Source organism: Rhamphochromis longiceps, linkage group LG3, assembly GCF_057381845.1.
Source record: "Rhamphochromis longiceps isolate RC_006_pf linkage group LG3, R_longiceps_female_GT1.1, whole genome shotgun sequence".
NCBI lineage: Eukaryota > Metazoa > Chordata > Actinopteri > Cichliformes > Cichlidae > Rhamphochromis > Rhamphochromis longiceps.
Window position 1 is genome coordinate 67,322,407 of NC_140559.1, and position 22,593 is coordinate 67,344,999.

General features: G+C 41.5%; 3 protein-coding genes across 6 annotated transcripts in view; 2 read left to right on the plus strand and 1 right to left on the minus strand.

Annotated features, from left to right (window-relative positions):
- The window catches only part of LOC146676476 (protein NLRC3-like), a 455,324-nt gene that overhangs the window by 346,291 nt on the left and 86,440 nt on the right, over positions 1-22,593 (plus strand). The window lies entirely within an intron of this gene.
- Positions 1-22,593, plus strand: part of LOC146676484 (NACHT, LRR and PYD domains-containing protein 12-like) — a 68,822-nt gene that overhangs the window by 26,864 nt on the left and 19,365 nt on the right. The window lies entirely within an intron of this gene.
- LOC146676486 (mitogen-activated protein kinase kinase kinase kinase 2-like) lies at positions 860-21,840 on the minus strand. Of its 4 annotated transcripts, none has more exons than XM_085402193.1 (8): positions 21,591-21,840; positions 21,269-21,497; positions 5,963-6,023; positions 5,760-5,883; positions 5,542-5,600; positions 5,354-5,457; positions 4,411-4,736; positions 4,267-4,328 (listed from the first exon to the last, which is right to left on the minus strand). In XM_085402193.1, the coding sequence occupies exons 2-7, from the start codon at positions 21,272-21,274 to the stop codon at positions 4,686-4,688; spliced, it is 405 nt and encodes a 134-aa protein (XP_085258319.1). In that variant the 5' UTR covers positions 21,275-21,497; positions 21,591-21,840; the 3' UTR covers positions 4,267-4,328; positions 4,411-4,685. The 4 variants fall into 4 exon arrangements, with proteins under 4 accessions (XP_085258317.1, XP_085258319.1, XP_085258316.1 ...); XM_085402192.1 differs by lacking the exons at positions 21,269-21,497; positions 21,591-21,840 and adding an exon at positions 11,518-12,386 and having other exon boundaries at positions 4,276-4,328; positions 4,411-4,497; positions 4,573-4,644; XM_085402190.1 differs by lacking the exons at positions 21,269-21,497; positions 21,591-21,840 and adding an exon at positions 11,518-12,388.

Sequence of the window (22,593 nt, forward strand, 5' to 3'; positions counted from 1 at the left end):
TCCAAAGACATGCAGCTTGTGGGGATAGGTTAATTGGATAATACAAATTGTCACTAGGTGTGAATGTGTGAGTGAATGTGAGTGTGAATGGTTGTCTGTCCCTGTGTGTTGGCCCTGCGACAGACTGGCGACCTGTCCAGGGTGTACCCCGCCTCTCGCCCTATGACAGCTGGGATAGGCTCCAGCGCCCCCCGCGACCCTGAAAAGGATAAGCGGAAGCGAATGGATGGATGGATGGATGAAGGATTAAGATATAAATCGCAGAAGCATCGATCCACACATTCAAAGAAGAACAACCCAACAAACTCTTCATAAAACTCCAAGAGATATGAAAATCTTTATTTCTGTCTATTCTGTGTTGTTAATAACATCACATCTTCACATAATAGCAAAAACATATTAAACAAACATTAATCTCAACATGCATACTGTACTTCAAGTTTCTCTCAAGGCCAGTGTTACTTTTATAGTATCCTTTCCATAAATATCATAAATATCTTTACCCATGTAGTGGAATTATTTTATTTTTTCATTTTAGTTAACAAGTATAATGTGACCACATTCACTTTTTATCAGGACAAGCTACACCACCACGGTGGTTAGCATACAATAACACTGCCTTGTTCTCAAAGCTTCTTGCTAACTGTACTTTTTTCTGAGATGTTCTCTTTAAGTAAGGATACTGAAAGTGTAAGCAGTGTATACGGTCACATCACGTGCTTAAGGTTGTGTTAGCACTGATAATTCCTTCACAGTTCTTTAAAGATGCTGAAGTCATCATATCAGTTGTAAATGCAGTGCTGCTGCTGTCCTTACGCTATACTTTCAAGCATCACACTTTCTTACTGATCAGTTTATTTCCACTTTTTATGCTCTAGTATGGTGTGACTGAATGAAGTCAGCAAACCAAATTCTGTCCATCTGAGGATGAGAAGAAACTTGCATGAAATGGGAAGCATGAGATGAAGATGGCTCCTATGCTTTAGACGTGGCACTGTTTCTGCCATTGTAAGTACGCTAATGCTTGAAATATCCATTAAAAGTCTGACACTTCACTCTTCAGCTGGAGCGTCCATCAAGTTTTACATTCCAGGTTTCCTCGTTGGGATTACGACTCAGACGATGATGTGAAAAATTAGTTATTACATTAAACCCATAAAATCAACACTGGCAAAAAAGCCGTGCACTTCACAGAGCAGCTTTCTATGGCCGAGCAGCTCCTGCAGGTGTAAGGTGTAGGTGTCACAGCACTCTGGTCCAAAGAGGTTATGTGCAGCATGCAGACAGAAAATGGCTTTACAGAATATGACTGAATGTTGAGGCACCAAAACACACTCAGTCTGCCCCTCAGTCTGATCAAGAAGAAAACCTGACTGAGCGCTTCATAACATCAGTATGATGATGTCCCAGAGGCCATGTTCAGGTTATTCTCCCGTCCACACTGAGCGGGCGGATCAGTGGAGTCTGCATTAGCTTTAACAGAAAGGTCTGATTTAAGCAGGTAAGCTGAATAGACAAGAAAAGCTAGAAAGCTTTATCAACTATAACCCCAGCGAGGACCTTGACAGGTGTCTTGTGTACAGGTGAAGGCTGGACAGTCAGCAGGATACCTTCCTAACATTTGTCATTCCCAGCATTGAACCGTTTCCTGGCACAGCCTCAGTGAAACAGAGCATCGTTTCCACCCCACAGTTACAGACAGGCTGTGCTTTTCTTTGGTAACACCGTCGAATGAGCCCCGTGTCCTCTCTCAGTAGCTGCTTTCGTGTCCTGTCAGGATGTACAGGCTGCTCAGTGCTGACGGGTCATCAGTCGGTGTGCTCTGAAGGATGATGGCTCTGCACATTGTCAGCAAATGAGAAGGAGATGAGTTGTAAAGGAGAACCAGAGAAAGGCAGTACTAACCTAAAGCCAGTGCCTCCACCTGCTTCTACTCCTCCCACCTCTAGTACTAACACTACTCTACTGATACTACAACCACTGTAGTTTGACTTTAATGCTACACACTGGTACAGTACTGGTACACTTACTGGAGTTTTACTCCTGTTCCTGCTCATCACCATGCCTACTACTTTTTTAAACTTTATGATAAGTGTGAACATTTACACACCAGCATACAAACAAGTTTAAAGTAGAAAAAAGGAAGCAAAGAGCTGAGAAATACATAAAACATAACACAGAAGAAAAAGAAACCTTTGCGAGGATTCCTTCTACACCCAGTTTGAGTAAAAACTAACTGAAACACAAGGAAAGAAGATAAGATCAACTGAATAAGGGTTGTATAATAATACTTAGTACTGGCAGCCAGCAGCGCTAAGCCTCAGCCTCCCAGTAGACACACCTATGGTACCGATTTAAAATCCTACATGTCTTTGTTCTCAGGTTATCACGTTCACAAACTTTGGTGTCCACGCTATTTGCCTGCCAGGCTGACAATGATTTAGATCACAGAAACATTTTTAAGCTGTTATTCCTGGTTTCACAGTGGAAAACTCCGGGTAACGTCCATTATCTTTGCTCCTGTATAAGACTTTCCTGAATGCTGAGGTTTGGTCTTCCACATGAAATTCAGTACTTTTGTTTCAGTTTCATTAATGATGCATTGATTTTGGACATCGATGTAATACATATGTGATACACGACAGTCTTTGAGTCCGTCCTTCTCATATATAATCCCACTGTTTTTGCACTTCAGATGATTCCAGTAATGACTGATTTAAAAAAGAAAAGTGAAATATTTCTAATGAACTCACCACGATTCTTATTACAAACTTCATTAAGAGCTGCTGGATCAACAGGGGTGTCCTGGATTTGTTAGTAATATAATATAGTAATATATTATTATTAGTTTTAATTATTTAGTCAAAAATCAATTCCAGACTGCTCTGAGCAACATGCTGCAGCGAGAGTCCTGACAGGGACTAGAAACAGAACATTTATTGGCTCCCTGTTTTATCCAGAATAAAAGATTCAAAATCCTCACATAAAAGGTTTTGAATAATCAGCCCCTGTCTTATCTTAATGACCTTATAGTACCATATCACCCCATTAGAGCACTTCGCTCCGAGTATTTAAAAGTAAAATGGGAGCCAGACCCTTCGGTTTCCAGGCCCCTCTTGGTAAATGGTAAATGGACCGGTTCTTATATAGTGCTTTTCTACTCTGAGCACTCAAAGCTTGCCTCATTCACCCGTTCACACCCATTCATACTCTGACGGATGCACTGGAGAGCAACTTTCATGCAGGATATCTGGCATGTAGACGGGGAGTAGGTGACCTGCTCCCCCACCTGAGCTACAGCCACCACTTCTGTGGAACCAGCTTCCAGTTTGGGTTTGGGAGACAGACACCCTCTCTACTTTTAACATTAGGATTACAACTTTCCTTTCTTCCCTGAATCCTCCCTTAGTTAGCCTAAGTCTAGGCTGCTGGCGGGTTCCCGTGATGCACCAAGTGTTTCTTCTTCAGTCGCCCTTTTCACTCACTATCTATTTAAACACCTCTCTGCATTCAATCATTAGTTGAGAATATTCTCTGGCTCTCTTCCCCAGATTGTCTTTGTCCCGTCTTCCTCCTCTCACCCCCCAACCGATCACAGCAGATGCCCACCCCTCCCCCAGCCTGGTTCAGGTTTTCACCTGCTAAAAGGGAGTTTTTCACCTTTGTGCACCATAATTGCAGGGCCTTTACCTTACAATATACAGTGTCTTGAAGTGACTATTGTTGTGATTTGGCACTAGCATAAAGAAAATTAGCACTAAGGAAAGTAGTTTTCTGTACAAAGTGTCAGGTAGACGGTAGTTGGTAACTTTAATGGCTGTTTTTCTTTGGAGGGCTGCATGCAAACACATAGGCTGCATTTCCTAAATCCTTGGATCTGAGTAACCAACAGAACAAACACTCTAGTGTGACTCCTGCTTTAATGCTACCATTAATGCTAGCAGTATTCATGCTACTTCCACATGCTACTCTGAAAATCACTTCCAGGTCTATTAACAATAGTATCAAGAAAAATACTATCCTGATTACTTCTGATGTACTAGGATTACTAGTTTCTCACAGTGATTGATAGCTCTTGTCAGCATACAGTTAACATACCTGTTTGTTCCCAGAACTCTGAACACACGACTCTTATCTGTAATTTCTTGTGTTACCTGCCTATAAAGTGAAAATTCACATGTGTAATGACTTAGAACTAATATGATAAGCACATGATACGAGCTCAGCCAACGCTGGATGAATTTACTAGTTCATCACCTCATCTGAATGGAAACTCCTCCCTTTGAGGCCATGCTTCCAGAACGCCAGCACACTATCCTGCAAGCAGACTGACAGAACAGGAGGTGTCACTCAGCTTTCAGGACACACATCAGATCTCATTCACTCTGTTTGTCACATCATTATTTCTACCTAGTGTTTCAATGGGGAAGTCAAAGACTATTTCTGCAGCCAGCTGTCTGGATGGAAGTCCTTGCAGGTTCACGATCTTTACAGTTCCTGTCCAAACGGTACACAGATTGAGAATGAGCATGAAAGACATTTGAAGGATTCACAATATGCGAGGGGACTTACTTTCCAAGGTGATGAGAACAGTGTCTCGGTCCAGCTGGGTTACCTGCACGGCTCTGAGTGCTCCACTATCTCCTGATGCATGGAAAGAAGGAAGCTTGTTGAAACAAGTTGTCTTAGGGCGAGAGGCGGGGTGCACCCTGGACAGGTCCCAGTCTGTGGCAGGGCTAACACATAGACACAGACAACCATTCGCACACATTCACACCTATGGGCAATTTAGCGTTTCCAATGAACCTGTCCCCTAACTGCACGTCTTTGGACTGATGCCACTTTTCCATAATGTTGTGGCACAGGCGTGTTTCCAAGCAGCACTGTGTTAGGACTGCAGACAGGCTTAACACAGAGCTCTGTTCTCACAGTACATACATTATCTTCATGAAATGTGCGAGACATTCACAAAAAACCTGTCAATTAGTCTGCTATGTGATCTAATGGTGCATGCTGGCGTTGAACTGTGTGCTGATAACACTGTTCCTGTAGCACAGAAAACACATGGTAACCATTCAGTTACACGAGCTTGGACCCAGAGAAGGTGCTGTTGGTGTTTTTGGACGGCGTTTATACAACGTTTCTTTTATTTAGTCTCTAAAATCTTGTTGGGCTTGAATAAAAAGTATGCATATGTTATTAAAAAAAACAATGCATGCTTCAGATTCTGATATGCTGTCTGTCTACTTTTATGTAATTCAGGTCTAATGACTGGTTTGCATTGTGGAAATAGGGTTAGAGTTAGAAAGGAAGACATTTATTCAGGTGGCAAGTTCGACATATCTGTACAAACCTTTAGATGCATGAACTTCTGAAGAGGCTCATACCACAAGAGTAAAACCAGGCCAGATGGGACAGCCCCGCACAGAAATGTACTATCTGTGTATGGGTTTCTTGCTGAAACAGAGAGAGCAGGACTAAGTGTCTGCAGTTGTTCTCCGTGAACAAACAGACTGACCAGAGTAACTCGGCATTGCTTACCTACACTGCACCTCCTACAACCTTTAGTGTCAGGAATCTTTACAGATATGGCAAACTTTCTGTGGCCAACAGAGAATATCCAGGTCAGAACAAGCAGACAAAATTGGGTTTACAGTATCCTCCTTCCTCAAAATCAGGTGGTAGCATCATACATGACATTATTAACACTGCTGCACCTACAGCTCCTGTTTCCCTGCATCTGTGATGGCGTGTCGTACCTGAGACTGATCCGCTCAGTGAGGCGGTTGGTGCTGAGCGACAGGCTGCTGTGTTTCTTGTGCAGATGTCCTTTCTGTTCAAACAGAGCTGGCAGGCTGTGCGAGTAAAGCTGGGCCGACTTCCCTGCAGGATGGAGCCTTTTTAGAGCAGCATATTATCGAGTGGACACAATGTTCTCCGTTTGTGTCACGCTGTTTGTTACCTGATACGGACATCAGCACATTGTTCATAACATATAGCCATATACATCGCTGAGGGAGGAGCTGTGGGGAAAAGACAAGCAGTTCACTGAGACTTCAAACATCCAGCTTCAGTCATCAGACTGTTCCAGAAACATCATTTCCTGGTTTTCAGTGCTCCTCCTTTCATCAGGAGCTGCACTCCTTACTCAGGTTTTTCAGGGTGATGCGATTAATGACTTGCACTTTTCTGTTATTACTTGCATTCTTACACAATGCTCTTCTACTCTGACTGACACTTTCAACTACCAGCTTGACCGCGCATCACTCTTTTCTACCTCAAAACGACCAGTTACACATGTCTGCATGAATTCTGCATGCACGTTTGCACTACAAGCTGCACACAAACACGTGCACACACATGCGCACACTCACGTGCACACATCCATGATTTACTCCAAACCTAACCTTCAGCGCTTTTTAACTTCCAACCCCTTCAGTGGAAACATTGGGAGAAGTTTGCCAGTGTGGGATTATAATATTATTTTATGCCATGTTAGACCCCTAATTAAAGATTGTGAATTATTATGTAGTTTTAGTTTGCATTATCCTCCTGAATTAGAAGAAGGTGATAACTATTGCATTTGTTAAACTGATTTGCATTACATTAGACTGCTGATTTATTGTGAATGAATGATATTGTTTCATGATGCATTATACTGCTGAGTTATAAGAAATACTGTTCGCAGAAAGTCATCGCCTTATTCGTCTGATTAGAAGAGAACAGAACATACTGGAGAGGTTTTCTGCCACATCTCAGCAGGAGCAGATAAACAGGGAGCCAAGGTCGTAGCTTAGGCGCTGTGTGAGAGAAAGGATGTGAATGTTTAGGCTTTTATGATTAGGTGGGGGCCACTAGAGGCTATAAGAGTTTGATCAATGCTCCACCATTTTGAGATCTGATGCTGTCTGCGTACGGTGTCCATCTCCCACGCGTGTGATCATTAAAATCATCGTTTGACTCAACACGGCCGGACCAGTGTTGTTATTGTGGTTTTTCCTCTTGTATCCATCCCCAATATTTGAATCCGTAACACCATCAAACTCCTCGTTGGAGGGGAGAGGGAGGGGAAACAGGAGGACAAAGGAGGGCGGGAACAACTGAGCTGTAGTGCTTTTTTTTTCAACTGTGCAATATTTGCAATATTGTTTTATATTCGACCTTTTTTGTGGGGCAAATAATATTGACACCAGTCATTTTGTGTTTTTCTGAAATTATTCTGTTGTGTACAAAATATTTAAAAAAATTAAGCTATAGGGAAATCCTCTGGTTGAAAATCCTGTTTAAAAAAGCACTTGGGACAATTGTGTTGGTGACAGCTTTTGTTATAATATCAATAATATTTCTATGAATATGGGATACTGTTACATGTTTGCATAGACTTTTGTGGAATATGGAGACACTCCTGGCATTATATGAGCAAAGTGAGACTCATTTTTTAGGGTTGGTGGAGATGAGTGTGAAGATCCAAACAATCCCTGTCAGTGATGGAGAAGCTTTGATGAAAATATTTGGTAAAAAGTTCACCAGCATGAAGGAAATGAAGTTTCAAACTTTCCTTAGGAGGAGCCCAGCACGCCTGCTTAAAGAATAGTAAGTGTGGCGATGTGGATGCTTGCAGCGACTGCTGTATAGAGGCCATCCTGCTACACATGAAACACATCAGAGTCATAATTGTTATTTTAGTCACGTGTTTGTTTATTATCCTTATTGTTTTATCTGGGACAGTTTGCAGACATCTCAGAGAGAGGAGACACCAGCATCTGAACAGAGACTCAAACCAGCAACCTGCAGCTCCCTGCTTGGCTGCTCCAGTTTTCTCCTCACTCATGTTGCCCACCAGTGATTTCTAGCTGCCCACCCACACAGCAGGCTAGAATATGCGCTGAGCCTCAGCACCCAATACTTGGACATGTTTTCTTTATTAAACAATGAACCAGACCCCAAAAAGTAAACAGCTGTTATTGCTAGGCAACGGGAGCAGCATTTGGAGATGCAGCACCTGACATTCCTGACCATGTGGGCGGAGCATGCATGAAATGGAATGTTTAGTAGAACTGTGCAACACAAGCACTTAGTTCCAGCATGTTTCATTGTATCCAGACACAGCTAGAGACACATCTACAGCAGCATCTCTGTGCAGGACAAACGACAGCTGACGAAGAAACATCGAAAACTTCACTTCACTCCTCTACAAAACGTTGGTTCCTTTGTTTAAAAGGCCAAAATGAATCAAGGGAGAACCAGAAGAGGATCAGTGAGTGCTTCACCTCACAATACAGTACAGCTGATTCATTTTAAATTTCAAATGATACAGGCTGAAAATGTCAAATTAAAAGAAGAGGCAGAAAAATCAACAGGAGAAGCTAAAAATTCAAAGTTTGAAACTGAAGTAGTATTGCAGGAATTACTGGATGTGGGTCTCAAACTTAAAGGAGAGAAGATGAGAAAACAACAGGCAGAAAACGAGAATGAAAACATGAAGAAAGAACTGTTGGAAGCTCAAAAAGCATTGGAGGAAGAGAAAAGCACAGCACAAGAAGCCAAAAATAAATATCAAACTGCAAAGAAGGAGGCAGGAAATGTGATGCAGGAATTACAGGAGGTGCAGGAAGCTTTTGAAGAGGAAAAAAGGAAAATGCAGTTGGAAACACAAGAAGCTGCAAATGTAATGGCTGAAGCTGAAACACTAAGGAAGGAATTACTGCATGTGAAGCAACAACTTGAAGAGGAGAAAAAATGTAAAGACGAGGCAGAAAATGAGATTGAAAATATGAAGAAAGAATTGTTGGAAGCTCAAAAAGTGTTGGAGGAAGAGAAAATTAAAATACAGGAAGCAAAGAAAGAAATGGAAGATACAAAGAGTTACACTCAAAACATGAAGAAGGAACTGATGAAAGTGCAAGAGGAACTTGCAGAAGAGAAAATTGAGTTGAAGGTATTGAAGAAAGAAACGACGGTGACCAAGAAAGGCTGCAAAGATGAACTTAAAGAAATACAAAAGCACAAAAAGGAAGCTAAAGAGCTCCTCAAACACAAAGAGAAAATGGCCAAACAGCAGCTGAAAGAAACATTTAAAGATGCCGAGGAGCAGCTCAACAAAACCTTAAAAGAGCTGAAGGCAAAAGAAAAGCAAGCCGGGGACAGGAGGGGATTCTGGAGCAGACTGCTGAGAAAGAACTGACCCAGCAGCATCTTCCTCCTTCCCCCTCTCTCAACCTTTCTTTCACAAAAATCCCCCCAAACTTTACTTGGGACGTTTGTTTGTTTTTTAAAAACTCTATTCTGAATACATGTACTGACATACAAAAATAAAATTGCCATAACTTGACCTCATGTTGCCTGCTTCTTTTCTTGTGTGTCTGTGGATGTAAAACAGTAACACACTTTCTGCTCTGTGTGTTTTTAATTGTAAATAAATGCAATATATCTTCATTTTAAAAACTTCTGCTCTAAATCTTTTTTTAGCAAAATGCTTTTTTTGCCCCTTCCTGATTTCTTATGTTTTAACATGTTTGTTACATTTACATGTTTCCGATTTCAAGTGTTAACACAGATGGTCAGAGACAGAGGTTTGGACAGCTCTTTCCCTTTATTTGTATTTATTCAGGTTATTTTTATACTCAAAAATCCATCCACAAGCTCCAACGCGTCCAGAACTCTGCTGCCTGTATCATCACCAGGACCCCTTCTATCCACCACATCACTCCTGTCCTGCAGCAGCTTCACTGGCTCCCGGTCAAATATGGCATCAATTTCAAAATACTCTTGCATACATTTAAGGCTATTCATCATCTCTCCCCTCCATATCTCTCTGATCTGGTTAAGATCACCGCCCCATCTCGTTGTCTCAGATCTACTTCTTCCCTTTCACTCTCCGTCCCCTCTCCCCGTCTTGCCACCATGGGGAGCAGGGCTTTCAGCTGCTCTGCTCCACGACTCTGGAATTCCCGACCTCCTGATTTAAGAAACATCTCTTCCTTCTCTCTCTTTAAGTCCCAACTCAAAACTCACTTGTTCAAAATAGCTTATCCCACATAACCTCCCACTCTGCTCTTTTATTAGTTTATGTCTTATGCTTTTACAATTGTGTGAACTGCTTGCTTTTATCTTGCTTTTTATTCTAATGTGTACAGTGACTGTTAGAGAGTTATCTCTGGGATGCTGGGATGATAGCTCCCTCAGGACTTAAACTCCGGTCAGAGAGTGGGGCACAGAGAGCTCAACAGTACAGCAGTGGGCATACTTAACAAATGTGGGAGGGGTGGACAGACGTGTGGTTCTGAATAACAAGAAACAAGGAGAAACAATTTTCACATGTAAATATAACAATCGTCACTTCCCAACATCATGCCAATATAATTCTTTCTCAGGAGACTGAAAAGATTCAGCATGAGCCCCCGCATCCTCAGGACCTTCTATCGCTGTGCCATTGAGAGCATCCTCACTGGATGCATCACCACCTGGTATGGCAACAGCACCGCCTACAACTGCAAAGCTCTCCAGCGAGTAGTGCGGTGCTCTGAACGGATAATTGGAGGTGAGCTTCCCTCCCTCCAAGATATCTACAGGAAGCGCTGCCTGAGGAAAGCGGGGAGGATCATCAAGGACTCCAGTCACCCCAGCCATAAACTGTTCAGACTACTTCCATCAGGAAGGAGGTTCTGCAGCATCCGGTCCCGAACCAGCAGACTGAGAGACAGCTTCTTCCATCAGGCCATCAGACTGCTGAACACGTCATAGACACCTCAGCTTCACTACTGGAACTTCAACATTATGCACTACACACTGTACAGTAATGCCACTGTTTTGCACATATTCAACTCTGTATATTTTTATATTTTATTTTATTATTTTTTTACTATTTAATTTGTAAAAATGTGTATATATACACACACACACACACACACACACACACACACACACACACACACACACACACGTAGGAAAACATTTAGTATACACATCCAGAAATGCATACACTATTATATATTGTACATATATTTATTAGTTTCAGGTTGGCCATTCTTGTATTTTGCTCGTTTGTGTTGTTATGTTTTGCACATCTCTGTTGCTTGTGGGGCTCGCACACAAGAATTTCACTCGCATGTGCTGTGCCAGTGTGCCTGCACATGTGATGTGACAATAAAAGTGATTTGATTTGATTTGATTTGATGAACTGTAACACAAATAATCAGCTGAATGCTCTGACATAAGAAAGTCCCACAATCCCATTTGAACAGGCAGGAAACAAGAATATCTGCATATCTCAGACAACAGAAAAGACCTAATGCCCCCAAATTAGGAAAGGTCAGCAATTACATGGTCTTCAGTGCCCTCTAGTGGCTAAATAACACAACTGCAGTACACAGATCCAACAAATGCTACGGTGGTAAGTCACATGCCTCTACCAATCTCGATAAATCTCCTAGCATAAACCCCTTGTAATTAACGTCAAAGTACAACCCGTGCTATAAGTGGAAATAGACTCGTAGAACTGGAGGGATTTTGACTCACATTTGCACAGGAACGCACACGGCTGGAGATCGCTATTCCCCCACACTCATGAAGAAAAACATGCCTAGTGCTCCTCCGACTCGTGATACGGCACGACCGTCGTAAAAGCATGTGACGTCATCACCGCAGCAAACAGTAAGAACAAAGTGGAACTTATCGGCAGAAATTAACGTTGCACTTATAGCGATGCGATTGAAATATAGGAGACTTTCGGACAGTGACCTTGAGTGTTTTGAAAGGCGCTTTCAAATAAAATGTATTATTATTATCTTTGAAATATCTCGGTGTGACACTGATACTGTACATGAGTGTGGTAGGTTTTGAAAACAGCATCAGCAGAGTACACAGCAAAGGGGAAAGGAACAATTGTTCCTTTCAAATTTTATACAAAACATCCAATCCTGGATCATATCCATATCCACTTAGGATTGAGTGATCCAAATACACCACATTTTGACAATAACCACGGCATAGCAGCTGATGAGCAGCAGATAGATACTGCTCATGGCACCACTGGTGCAACTAGACTTGCAGTCAAGACCACCTAAACCAAGACCAAGACCAGAGGGTATCGAGACCAAGACAAGACTAAGAACAGGTCGAGACGAAGTCGAGACGAGACCAAGACCGAGACCAAGATGAGACGAAGTCGAGACGAGACCAAGACCAAGACCAAGACAGACAAAAAAGTCTTTAAACTGCAGCCAGATGCTGCTTCGTTTACGGGTGTCAGGCATATTTATGTGTTTTTGCTTTCGCACAGCCCTCCTCACCACTGTCTACTGTCTCACTCACTTACTGAGAGGACAGACGCACCCTCCACTTGACTGTCGCGAAATGCAGATCCAAAAGCAACAACATGGCAGGTCAAGAGACAACAGCAGTATCCTGAGCAGCGAGGGGTCCAGCAGCAACAGCAGTATGTGCAAAAGGCATCAGCAAGGAGAAAACACCATCATCATGACTGGATGGATGGATGGAGATGCGTTTCCAACAAGCTGCAACTTCACTGTGTGTGAATGCAAATTGAGAACAGTGTCTGAGTTGGACATTTGTTACGTTTGGAGTGAAACGGCAATGGAAGAGACAGTGGGCGTAGATTTCGTTTTGGCATTGGTGGGGACCAATGACCAATGATTCAGTTTTTTTTTCCTTTTTGTCTGTGCTTCTTGATAACAAAAGGAGAAATGTACTTGCCTAAATATGCTCTTCTACATGCTTTTAAACCATTTAAAATTACAATTGATAGTTTTATATGTGAGTTATATAATGCTAAATTACAATTAAACAAATGACTAAGTATTTTAGACTTTCAGTCAGCAAGCCGGCCTAAAAATACATCAACGTAAACACACTGGCGACAAACTGAAATACTGCAAAGAATGTGGGAGAAGCTTCCCCACGTCAGGTGACTTAAAACGACATGAACTCTTTCACAGTGGGGTCAAAAAGCATCTCTGTGATCAGTGTGGGTCAGCTATCAACAAGGCATCTAACTTTTTTAGGTGGGGTTGCACTACTGTTGGGACTGCAGTCTTCCTCGTTCCTGGTTCTCTTTGTTTGACGAAGACGATTTGATGCTTCTTAGTTGTGAATAATGTCCACAACCCAGTCTTTCTCCCTTTTCAGTAAGATCTGCAGATGTTTGAGGGTATCTGTTTACAATGATTTTAGCAACTTCTTCACATGATGCACGTTTAGGGTTTCTGCAGTGAACTTGCATGGCCTCCACAACAATTCTGACCATACTTCTCCTGTCCTCTGGATGAGCTCTGTCTCCTCTTGTGATTGCATGCGACAGTCGGAGTGGAAATCTTTCCCAAGGAATCTGTAAGTGTGAGACCCAAGAGCTGGAGTAATGGTTGTACATAGTGGTGGACGTGGAGGAGGAGGGGTGAGGTGGATGGCTTGATGTTATAACTGATGCAGCAGGGCAAGGCTCCAGAGTAATGGTGTCATTCAGGTTCTCTGGTCTGTTGCCATCTAAAAAAATAAATAAATAAAGATCATTGGAAAAGCTACCTTAAAAAGCTACTATGTCAACAAATATGTCCTCACTAAAAGATGAACCCTTCAATTAGGATTGAGTAGTAACGGCAAGGCAGTTTTGGGGACCTTGTCTGAAGATGAAAAGAAGCAATCCCAGGACTGCAAAAGAACTACAAACTCAAGGTCTTGCATTGAAAAGACCTTGAGTCAATATATTTTACAGTATGTCACAATTTCAAATCCTTAGTTGTACCACTACCAATGAAAGGTTAATGGTGTTAGATTTAGTGTCTACTTTTGTTTATGTTTTCCGTGTTAATTATCTACCGGACAATGTGAGCCCCAAAACGCTCTTCAATATTATACCGTCAAAGTACATGTGTAGTATGGTGAAGAGAAAAAAAAAGCTAATCAAGCTAATCAGTGACATATGAGTCTATGAGTGACCTTCAAATCATAGACTCAAGTCTATGATTTATACAGAACCTACACAAACCTCCTTTAAATGCAAGAAGTAGTTTACGTATTTGAATTGGTGTGAGAAAGGGTTTGAGATCTTCTGCCTCCACAAACAAAAGATCACTTTTTTGTTGTACACCAATAACGTCTGTCAGATGTTCTACAATGCAGATTATTTTCTCTCTGTCTAGTGCCGGCAGGAGCCTTGTGAGTTCCTCTTCAATTTCCATCCCTGAAAAAGAATTAAGAGGAAACTGAATGGTGTAGGGAGACAACAAAAAGACCTGCCATGTTATAAAGTGGTAGTGGGTAATAATCCATCAGACTGTCAGCATTTACACACACACTTCTTTCTGTAGGGCAACGCAAGCAGTGAAGTCCAAGGTCAATGAGAAGTACTGAGTGATGCAACTCGAGCACAAAGTACAATCCAGAATCGTTAACAAGTATAACAGCTATCTTCCCAAAAAACCAAGCCATCATCACTGTCATCTACAATGGAAACATAGCCTTTCACATACTTGGTACCTTTGTGGACAACTGCTGACACATCCAAAGTGGTCTGATTAGTGCAGCCGGCTTTTGCCACAGCTTCTTGAATGACAGCGTTGTAAAGATGATGATTGTAATCACTTGCTTCTCAAATGATTTGAACTGTAGGTGGAAACAATTGGCCCACTGAGATGTAGGACTGCAGTAACTGATGCCGTTCTGTCAGAGTCTTGCATAAGTTGACGAAGTTGTGCACTGTTCTTGTACATGCTTTGAAATACGAGTGCTTGCTCTCAAACCTAAGGGTCCGCAAACGAATGAGTGGTCCAAAGTGAAGGATAAGCTCTGCATAATGTAACAAATAGTGATGTTTAGCTTTTAAAGCTTTGTCAGGAAACCTACTGTGTCTCAGATGTATATAGTCCTCTATCAGTATCTTTAGGTAGTATCGAGAAAAACATCTTATTTTACTGTCACTATATATCATTCATAAAACACCGTCATTATTTCATCGTTACTTCATTAGTCTGTATTACTTATCTTCAGTTTATCATGTATCATTTATCGTTTATTTCAGAGCACGTAGGATAAAAACCCATTCTAGATGTAATACTCTATCATGTGGCGAAAGCACCTCTCGAGCTAGAGGGTCCAGTTGGGCCTCCAATTCATTTGCAGGTCTACACAAAACATGCACATACAGAGTTATATAAAACACGTACGGGCACACACACACTTATGGAGAACTGTGAGGGCGTCTTAGGACATGCTCCCTGTTTGACATACACACACAATAGACACGAATAGAGATACACATCACACACACACTGTTTTCTCGGAGTGCTGGGCTGAGTGGAAACATCTGGAAAATGTTGTTGTTCTTATCCATAGAAGGACATAGAAGGAGATAGGGGAATTCTTCTGAATTCTTCTGACGTCATAAATGGCTATAAAGCTTTCTGTCTTTGTGCAGACGAAGAAGAAGTCCGGATCTTCCCACACTGTATTGTGTGTTTTTAATAAAATGATTTGTGTTGACCTACTATGGATTCTCAGTCGTATGTCTCTTCCTCAAATTCGAACCGCGACAGTAGGCAATGTCATTGTGACTTATTTTGGGGGCACATACAATATCAACAATGTCTCTAAGTTTAAGGCATAACTGCCAAACCTCACTATCCACAGGATGTTTTATCTTTTCACCAATGTACAGAGGCAGAAGTCGTAGAAGACACCAGTTCTGTTCTGCCACTTCCTACGTGTTTGAACTGTACAATTGCTCTGTTTAACTGGTTGTATGTGAAATGCCCTTCCACTTGCACAAGGGTATCAATATATAGCGACAAGTCACTGGAAACCACTCCTTCAAATAAATCATGGCCCAAACATGGAGGTAACCCAGAGCACACATGGAAATACTTCAGTGAATTAAACACAGAGTCAAATTTAATGTCATTCACAACCGAGTGGTCACTTGTAGAGAGGACCTCAACACTGTCTTTATAGTTATCAGCTGTTCTTTTTTGTCCAAGTGATAGTGGATCATTGATAACGCTTTCCCTGTCAATTAAGCAGTATCTGCAAAAATGTTTGCTGCAGCTGAAATTCTCAGTGAAACCACCTATGCAGTGGGAGCCCAGATTGTCTCCTAAGATGGCTATCAAAGCTGCCTTCATTATGGTTCCATCCTCTACCAGAACACCTGTCTCTTCCATATCTTTAAGGTCTGCAATAAGACTGGAAAAAACTTTGTTATGGCCAAAAGGTTTGAAGTCAGTGTTCCTGCAAAGCAGAACAAGTTGCATTGCATCAACAGAGGACCGGTTGTGTGGCAAGATCTCACCTAGAGTCATGTACACTGCCAGGATTTTATGTTTCTTTTTGCCAGACCCTAATGGATTAACCACTTCAAATGCATCTTGGTAGAGAATGAGTGAAAGAGATGATGGATAGTGCTGTAAAAGTGCATTATCCTTGACATTTTGACCATCTGAGACATCCTCTAAAACCATGTCTGGTGATCGGCGTAGTTTTGACTGTTTGTACTGTTCCCGTATTGTGGGTTGTCTCAAGAGAGACTTCAGTGTTTCTTTAATTGGCACATACTGAAAATAACGCTGTTTGCCTGTACTGTCAGATCCTAAAAAAATTGAGTGGGTTCCACATAACTGAAATTTTCTTTGAAAAATGTCTTCCTTGTTTTGTCAGATCTCAACACACCTTTATTGTACAGTGTTAAGAGATCATTCTGTGAAAGTTCTTGAATGATGTTATCCACTTCTGCCTGTGGAATATTAAATGCAGACAGTTTGTCAGACAGTTTTGCCACAACATCGTGCATTGCACAGCTGTGAAGATCCTGAAATTCCTCTATGATGCACTGTATAGTGCTGGTTGGCAAGAGCATTTTAGCCTGCATTTTGAAATAAAATAAAGCCAATCGATCTAGAAATAAATCTTCATCAGTAGTATTGTGTTGTGAATCCCTGTCTTCTAATAGATTAACTGTGTCCTGTCCTTGTATTATGGCAATTTCACCAATTTCTTGTTGCCTTGACTGCTGAACTGTCTGCTTATGTTTTCGAGAAATATGGCTGGAAAATGATGTTCGGACACTGAAGTATTTAGAGCAACCTTCAAATGGACATAATACTTTTTTCCCATCTTTGATGTGAAATCTGAGATGGGCACAAAGAGTTGTGAAGTTTTGTGCAGCATACCCACATCCAGGAACTTGACAGCTGAGGTCACCAGTGAACTTACAGGACTCCTCCTCAGTGGCCTCCCTTCTGGTTCTGTGATTCCTATGCATATGTGAACGAAAGGCAGGAAATGTTCTGAAAGTGGCAGGGCAGTTCTCAGTTCCACAGGAAAACCTATAGTTAGCTACATGTTTGTGGCTTTTAACATGCAAACTGAACAATATAAATTTCCATGCACGGAAGCCACAAAATTTACAAAGAAACATAGTTGCAAAAACTTCAATGACAAATTACCTATCCAAAAGACATATGCAATGCAAAAAAAAAACAACCCAAAACAAAATAAGAGTATTGTCAATAGGGACCAATTCCCAGTTTTGACATGATCAAAATGATTCACAAAAGGCTTCAATGAACACAAAATGTGTGCCGACAAAAAGCACAGTAAAGACAAGTGAGCAGTCCACAAAAATGAAAAAATATTTGAGCTCGACGCTTGAATGAGTTTAGCCTGACTTAGTCAGCACCCCGCACTGTACAGGTAGTACAAGTACACCTGAAAACACCGACCATTTACCACCTTTAAGCATGGTAAATGGGCGTAACCTCGTTAGTTCGCCCATTTACCTGTTGCAAGCATCCATGTTTCTATCATCTATTGACATTTTGTCTTAGCATTTGATTGGAAAATAACCTGGCACGGTAGCTGAAAAATCAAACCAAACAGTAATGAGAACACATTTCTGACTTCTCTTGAATAAGTGAAAAAACACTTACCTTCAGACTGATTCGCTGATTCCAATTCAACTTCAATGTTTCCCATGTCAGTCAGTCTTAGGGAAAAAGTGTTAAGTTTAGATGTTTCGTTTACTTTGAGATACTCCCGCATTAATTGGATGAGAAATTTGGAGTCTAGCAGAGTTAGCACGAATAGCATACGACCTTCAGATATAATCCAACCAACTGTGCATTTGACCTGATTGAACTCCATCCAGTTACCTCTGACTGCTTCTAAGTTGCACATCTTAACGGTCCGTAAATTGTCTCTGTTGTTCTTCCACCATCTCATCATCTCTATGTGCTGCAAAATAAAATGAAGTTCCAGTATAAAAAAGAATAAGAAGAGAAAAAGCTACACCCTGCTAAATGCAGTAACTTTTAAACATTACTCTAAATGTAACATATAGAAAGGAAATCAGTCTAAGTATACTTTACCTGGTAAGTATACTACAAATGCTTCTTGGGACTACATTGGCCCCCGTTTTAGTAAATAGAAGTATACTTGAAATTAACTTTTAGATGTACTTTTTGTTCACTATAACTGTACTAGCATAATGTCCTTTCCAGTCTATAAGAGTATACTTAAAATATACTCTACTCTAACTCAATACTAAACTTACAAGTATACTATTGATTTACTTTTTACTTTATATTTGGCTTACTTCCGATTAACACATAGTAATTAAAATCCAGTTGAAACATATTTTTTACATGTAACAAATCACTCCATTCCCCAGACAGTCAGATAATAGTTCCAACTATCAATTCAATTTCAATTCAATTCAATTTTATTTATATAGCGCCAAATCACAACAAAAGTGGCCTCAAGGCGCTCCATAGATACAGAGAAAAACCCAACAATCATATGACCCCCTATGAGCAAGCACTTTGGCGACAGTGGGAAGGAAAAACTCCCTTTTAACAGGAAGAAACCTCCGGCAGAACCAGGCTCAGGGAGGGGCGGGGCCATCTGCTACGACCGGTTGGGGTGAGAGAAGGAAGACAGGACAAAAGACATGCTGTGGAAGAGAGACAGAGGTTAATAACAGATATGATTCAATGCAGAGAGGTCTATTAATACATAGTGAGTGAGAAAGGTGACTGGAAAGGAAAAACTCAGTGCATCATGGGAATCCCCGGCAGCCTACGTCTATTGCAGCATAACTAAGGGAGGATTCAGGGTCACCTGGTCCAGCCCTAACTATATGCTTTAGCAAAAAGGAAAGTTTGAAGCCTAATCTTAAAAGTAGAGATAGTGTCTGTCTCCTGAATCCAAACTGGAAGCTGGTTCCACAGAAGAGGGGCCTGAAAACTGAAGGCTCTGCCTCCCATTCTACTTTTAAATACTCTAGGAACAACAAGTAGGCCTGCAGAGCGAGAGCGAAGTGCTCTAATAGGGTGATATGGTACTACAAGGTCATTAAGATAAGATGGGGCCTGATTATTTAAGACCTTGTATGTGAGGAGCAGGATTTTGAATTCTGGATTTAACAGGAAGCCAATGAAGGGAAGCCAAAACAGGAGAAATCTGCTCTCTCTTTCTAGTCCCTGTCAAGAAGGCTTCCTTTGCAGAGAACTACACTCATAGTTCACGTACCAGAATTATATTGCAAACAGGTGAGAAAATGATTTGAGAGTTGAGGTGTATTAACTATTAACCCTTTTCACTCACGGTTTAAACATTTTTTGCCACTCTGTTACTCTGTTCAAAAGGTAAAAGACATTACACAAGAATTTGTGACAAATTCTTCTTTAAAACATCAATTATTTGTTTCATAGTTGTTTTAATTTTACAGTTAAAGCACTGCAATGCTTGCTGGGTATTTCGTTGTACTTCTTAGTATACTTCAGGTATACTTCAAATACTTCAAATAGTGTAGCTGCAACTTACTCCTTAAGTTAAAAATGATGCTGCATATTGTAGTTTACATGTGATACTACTCTCACAATGAATTGCATTTTATGGTAATACACTCTGAATGAGGATTTAAGTAATTACTCTTAGATCTACAGTAGAAAACAACAGAAATCCGGATGGTGTAATAGTATAATCTCAGTAACATCACCAATTGTTACATTTGCTGTATTTTACAGCTGTTTCCATGAGTACGGTGAGTTACCGTAAAAATAATGTAATCTCATGGAATTTTCCCACAATTACATGCAAATTACAGTACCAAACTGCAAACATCCTTTAGAGTTTTTTACTGTTGATTTTGCAGTACTAAGCTATGGAAATTACTGCAAAGGCTAACAGTGTAACATCAAATTGTAACATCAAATCCGCTCCGCCGATGGTTGACTCCAAATCTCCCGAACACTATGTCGATCTGAGAAAGCAAGACCGAGACCAAAGTCTGTCGAGACCAAGACCACGTAAAAGTGGTCTCGAGACATCCAACTCTACCACACGTCAACCTATTAACTCACTTCTTCAACATCTCTTTTCCTTTCTCTCCAGCTGCTCTTCTAACTTTCAACTGACTCATGCTGAGTGAACCCTTTCCCACACAACCATTCTCTGCCATCTAACACAACATACTTTTACCCACAGTTCTTGCCATACAGTCACACAGGAGTTTGTCATCCGGCTGCCCAGTGGAACGTCCGCCGCTTTACTGGCTCTAGATCCCATTTTGCTACACGAGGCGTCCCCCGTGAGGTTCCTTGCTTGAACACCGCCACTCCACGAACATTGTGGTACGCAGAAATGGTTCCAGACAGTGGACTGGAATACAGGCCTGGGGAATCAAACACCCAGGATTTTGCCTCCGGTGTCGGCAGGCGTTCCCCTCCTCGGCCAGACAAAAAACTCCCCATGACTGTATACAGGTTAGCTACAGCTCACCCATCTGCAGGAGTCCCCTCAAAGAGATGGATGAAATGAAAGAAATTCTAATATAATACTAAAGCTAGAGCTCTCTGGCAACAGAGAGGCTGCTTCCTACTCATTTATCTCCATCAAACCAGGCTCAATTCAATCTGTAACAGGATTACTAATATTCACTGTATTTCAGAATGACAAAACACAGATACTCACTACTTTCTTGTGGCTGAGACTGGTAAGTACTCACTAAATGTAACATTTATAACAGGAATAACCATGGACACTGTAAAAAGCTGCTCACATATTTAAATGTTACACTGGAGATTTAAAAACAATTACAATTACTTCTGTGGCAGTACTGGCACAATTAGTTCCTGGTCTGGGACCCCAAGGAGTGTGATGGTGTCACTAAGACTTCTCTACCTGTGAGGGAGCTCTGGTCTCCAGACATCATTGTTTATGAGTTGTAAGCACTTCAAATATAACATACATCCATACATACATCCATCCAACTTCTCCCGCTTATCCAGGACCATGGGGGCAGCAGCCCAAGCAGAGAAGCCCAGACTTCCCTCTCCCCTGCCACCTCCTCCAGCTTGTCTGGGGGAACACCAAGGCGTTCCCAGGCCAGCTAAGAGATATAATCTCTCCAGTGTGTCCTGGGTCTGCCCCAGGGCCTCCGAATCTCCGAATCGTATCTCTGCTTTTCGCAGATGACGTGGTTCTGTTGGCTCAAAAACAAAAGTGAGGGGAGATGTGTGATTTAAGTAGTGATGAGAATGATCAAAATGTCTCAGTGTGTCAGTTGCAGGTGGGAAGCAGACCTGGATCAATCTCCACAGGCGGCGGTCGGAGTAAAATAATAGCTTAACATCATTAGAAACACCCAGGACGAGTTTTGGCTGAATTGTTTTACAGCTTCACTTCCATGTGTTCCTCATCCCGAAAAGCAAGCTCCAAGGATGTTAACGTCTCCCTGAAAACAAGAAATGCAGATCCAAAAGCAACAACATGGCAGGTCAAGAGACAACAGCAGTATCCTGAGCAGCGAGGGGTCCAGCAGCAACAGCAGTATGTGCAAAAGGCATCAGCAAGGAGAAAACACCATCATCATGACTGGATGGATGGAGATGCAATGGACTGCTGCAAGGGGGGAGACGAGACTACAGTGGAAGGAGGGGGAGGAGACATGGAAGAACACTGTTGTTTAGTGTGGGAGATCAAATTGGGCTAAGGAACCTGGGGAGGAAAACCGACTGCCTTTGAGTGGAGAATTGAAAAGTGTCTGAAACACTGCAAGGAGGAGAGGTACACAAAAATCACACACACAAACAGAAAATGCATTAATCCTATTAAGACATATACACATGCAATGAAGGCCAGATAACATCTTAAGCATGCGTTTCTGTTTTATCATCTTGTCCAGTTCACTTAGTGGGATGAGAGGTGATATGTAAACTAGTGGACTAGTATTATGTTAGGAAAGATGATTGAATGATAGCAGGTGTAAACAGAATGCTGTAGAGAGGGTTTAAAATGGGTGGCACTAATAGATTCTGGGTTCTGATGTGTGGGGGAGGTTTTACCATGACACACACCTGGTTACATGGGAAGAAACTCATTATCTAATAGAACAGCAGTGTTATGTGGTGTGTGTGGCTGATGGATGAATGTTTTGGGCATTTATCTGGCTGAGGCATTTTCTTTTGTTACCAAGTTGAACCTGCCAATTAGTTTTGGTTTGAATTACCCTTCCAAGATGAAGAGCATGCTTAGATATGTCCTAACTAGGCCTTCCTGTCTGTTTGTTTTTTTACTTTCACAGTG

Excerpts from the sequence above, each read along its gene's own strand:
- LOC146676486 (XM_085402190.1), bottom strand. The coding sequence starts at position 11,628 with ATGCTTTTACGACGGTCGTGCCGTATCACGAGTCGGAGGAGCACTAGG. Across the intron at positions 6,024-11,517 it reads GTGTGCGTTCCTGTGCAAAT|CTCCTCCCTCAGCGATGTAT; the intron begins GTGAGTCAAAAT and ends TTTTCCCCACAG. Across the intron at positions 4,737-5,353 it reads AGAAGTTCATGCATCTAAAG|CCCTGCCACAGACTGGGACC; the intron begins GTTTGTACAGAT and ends TCTATGTGTTAG.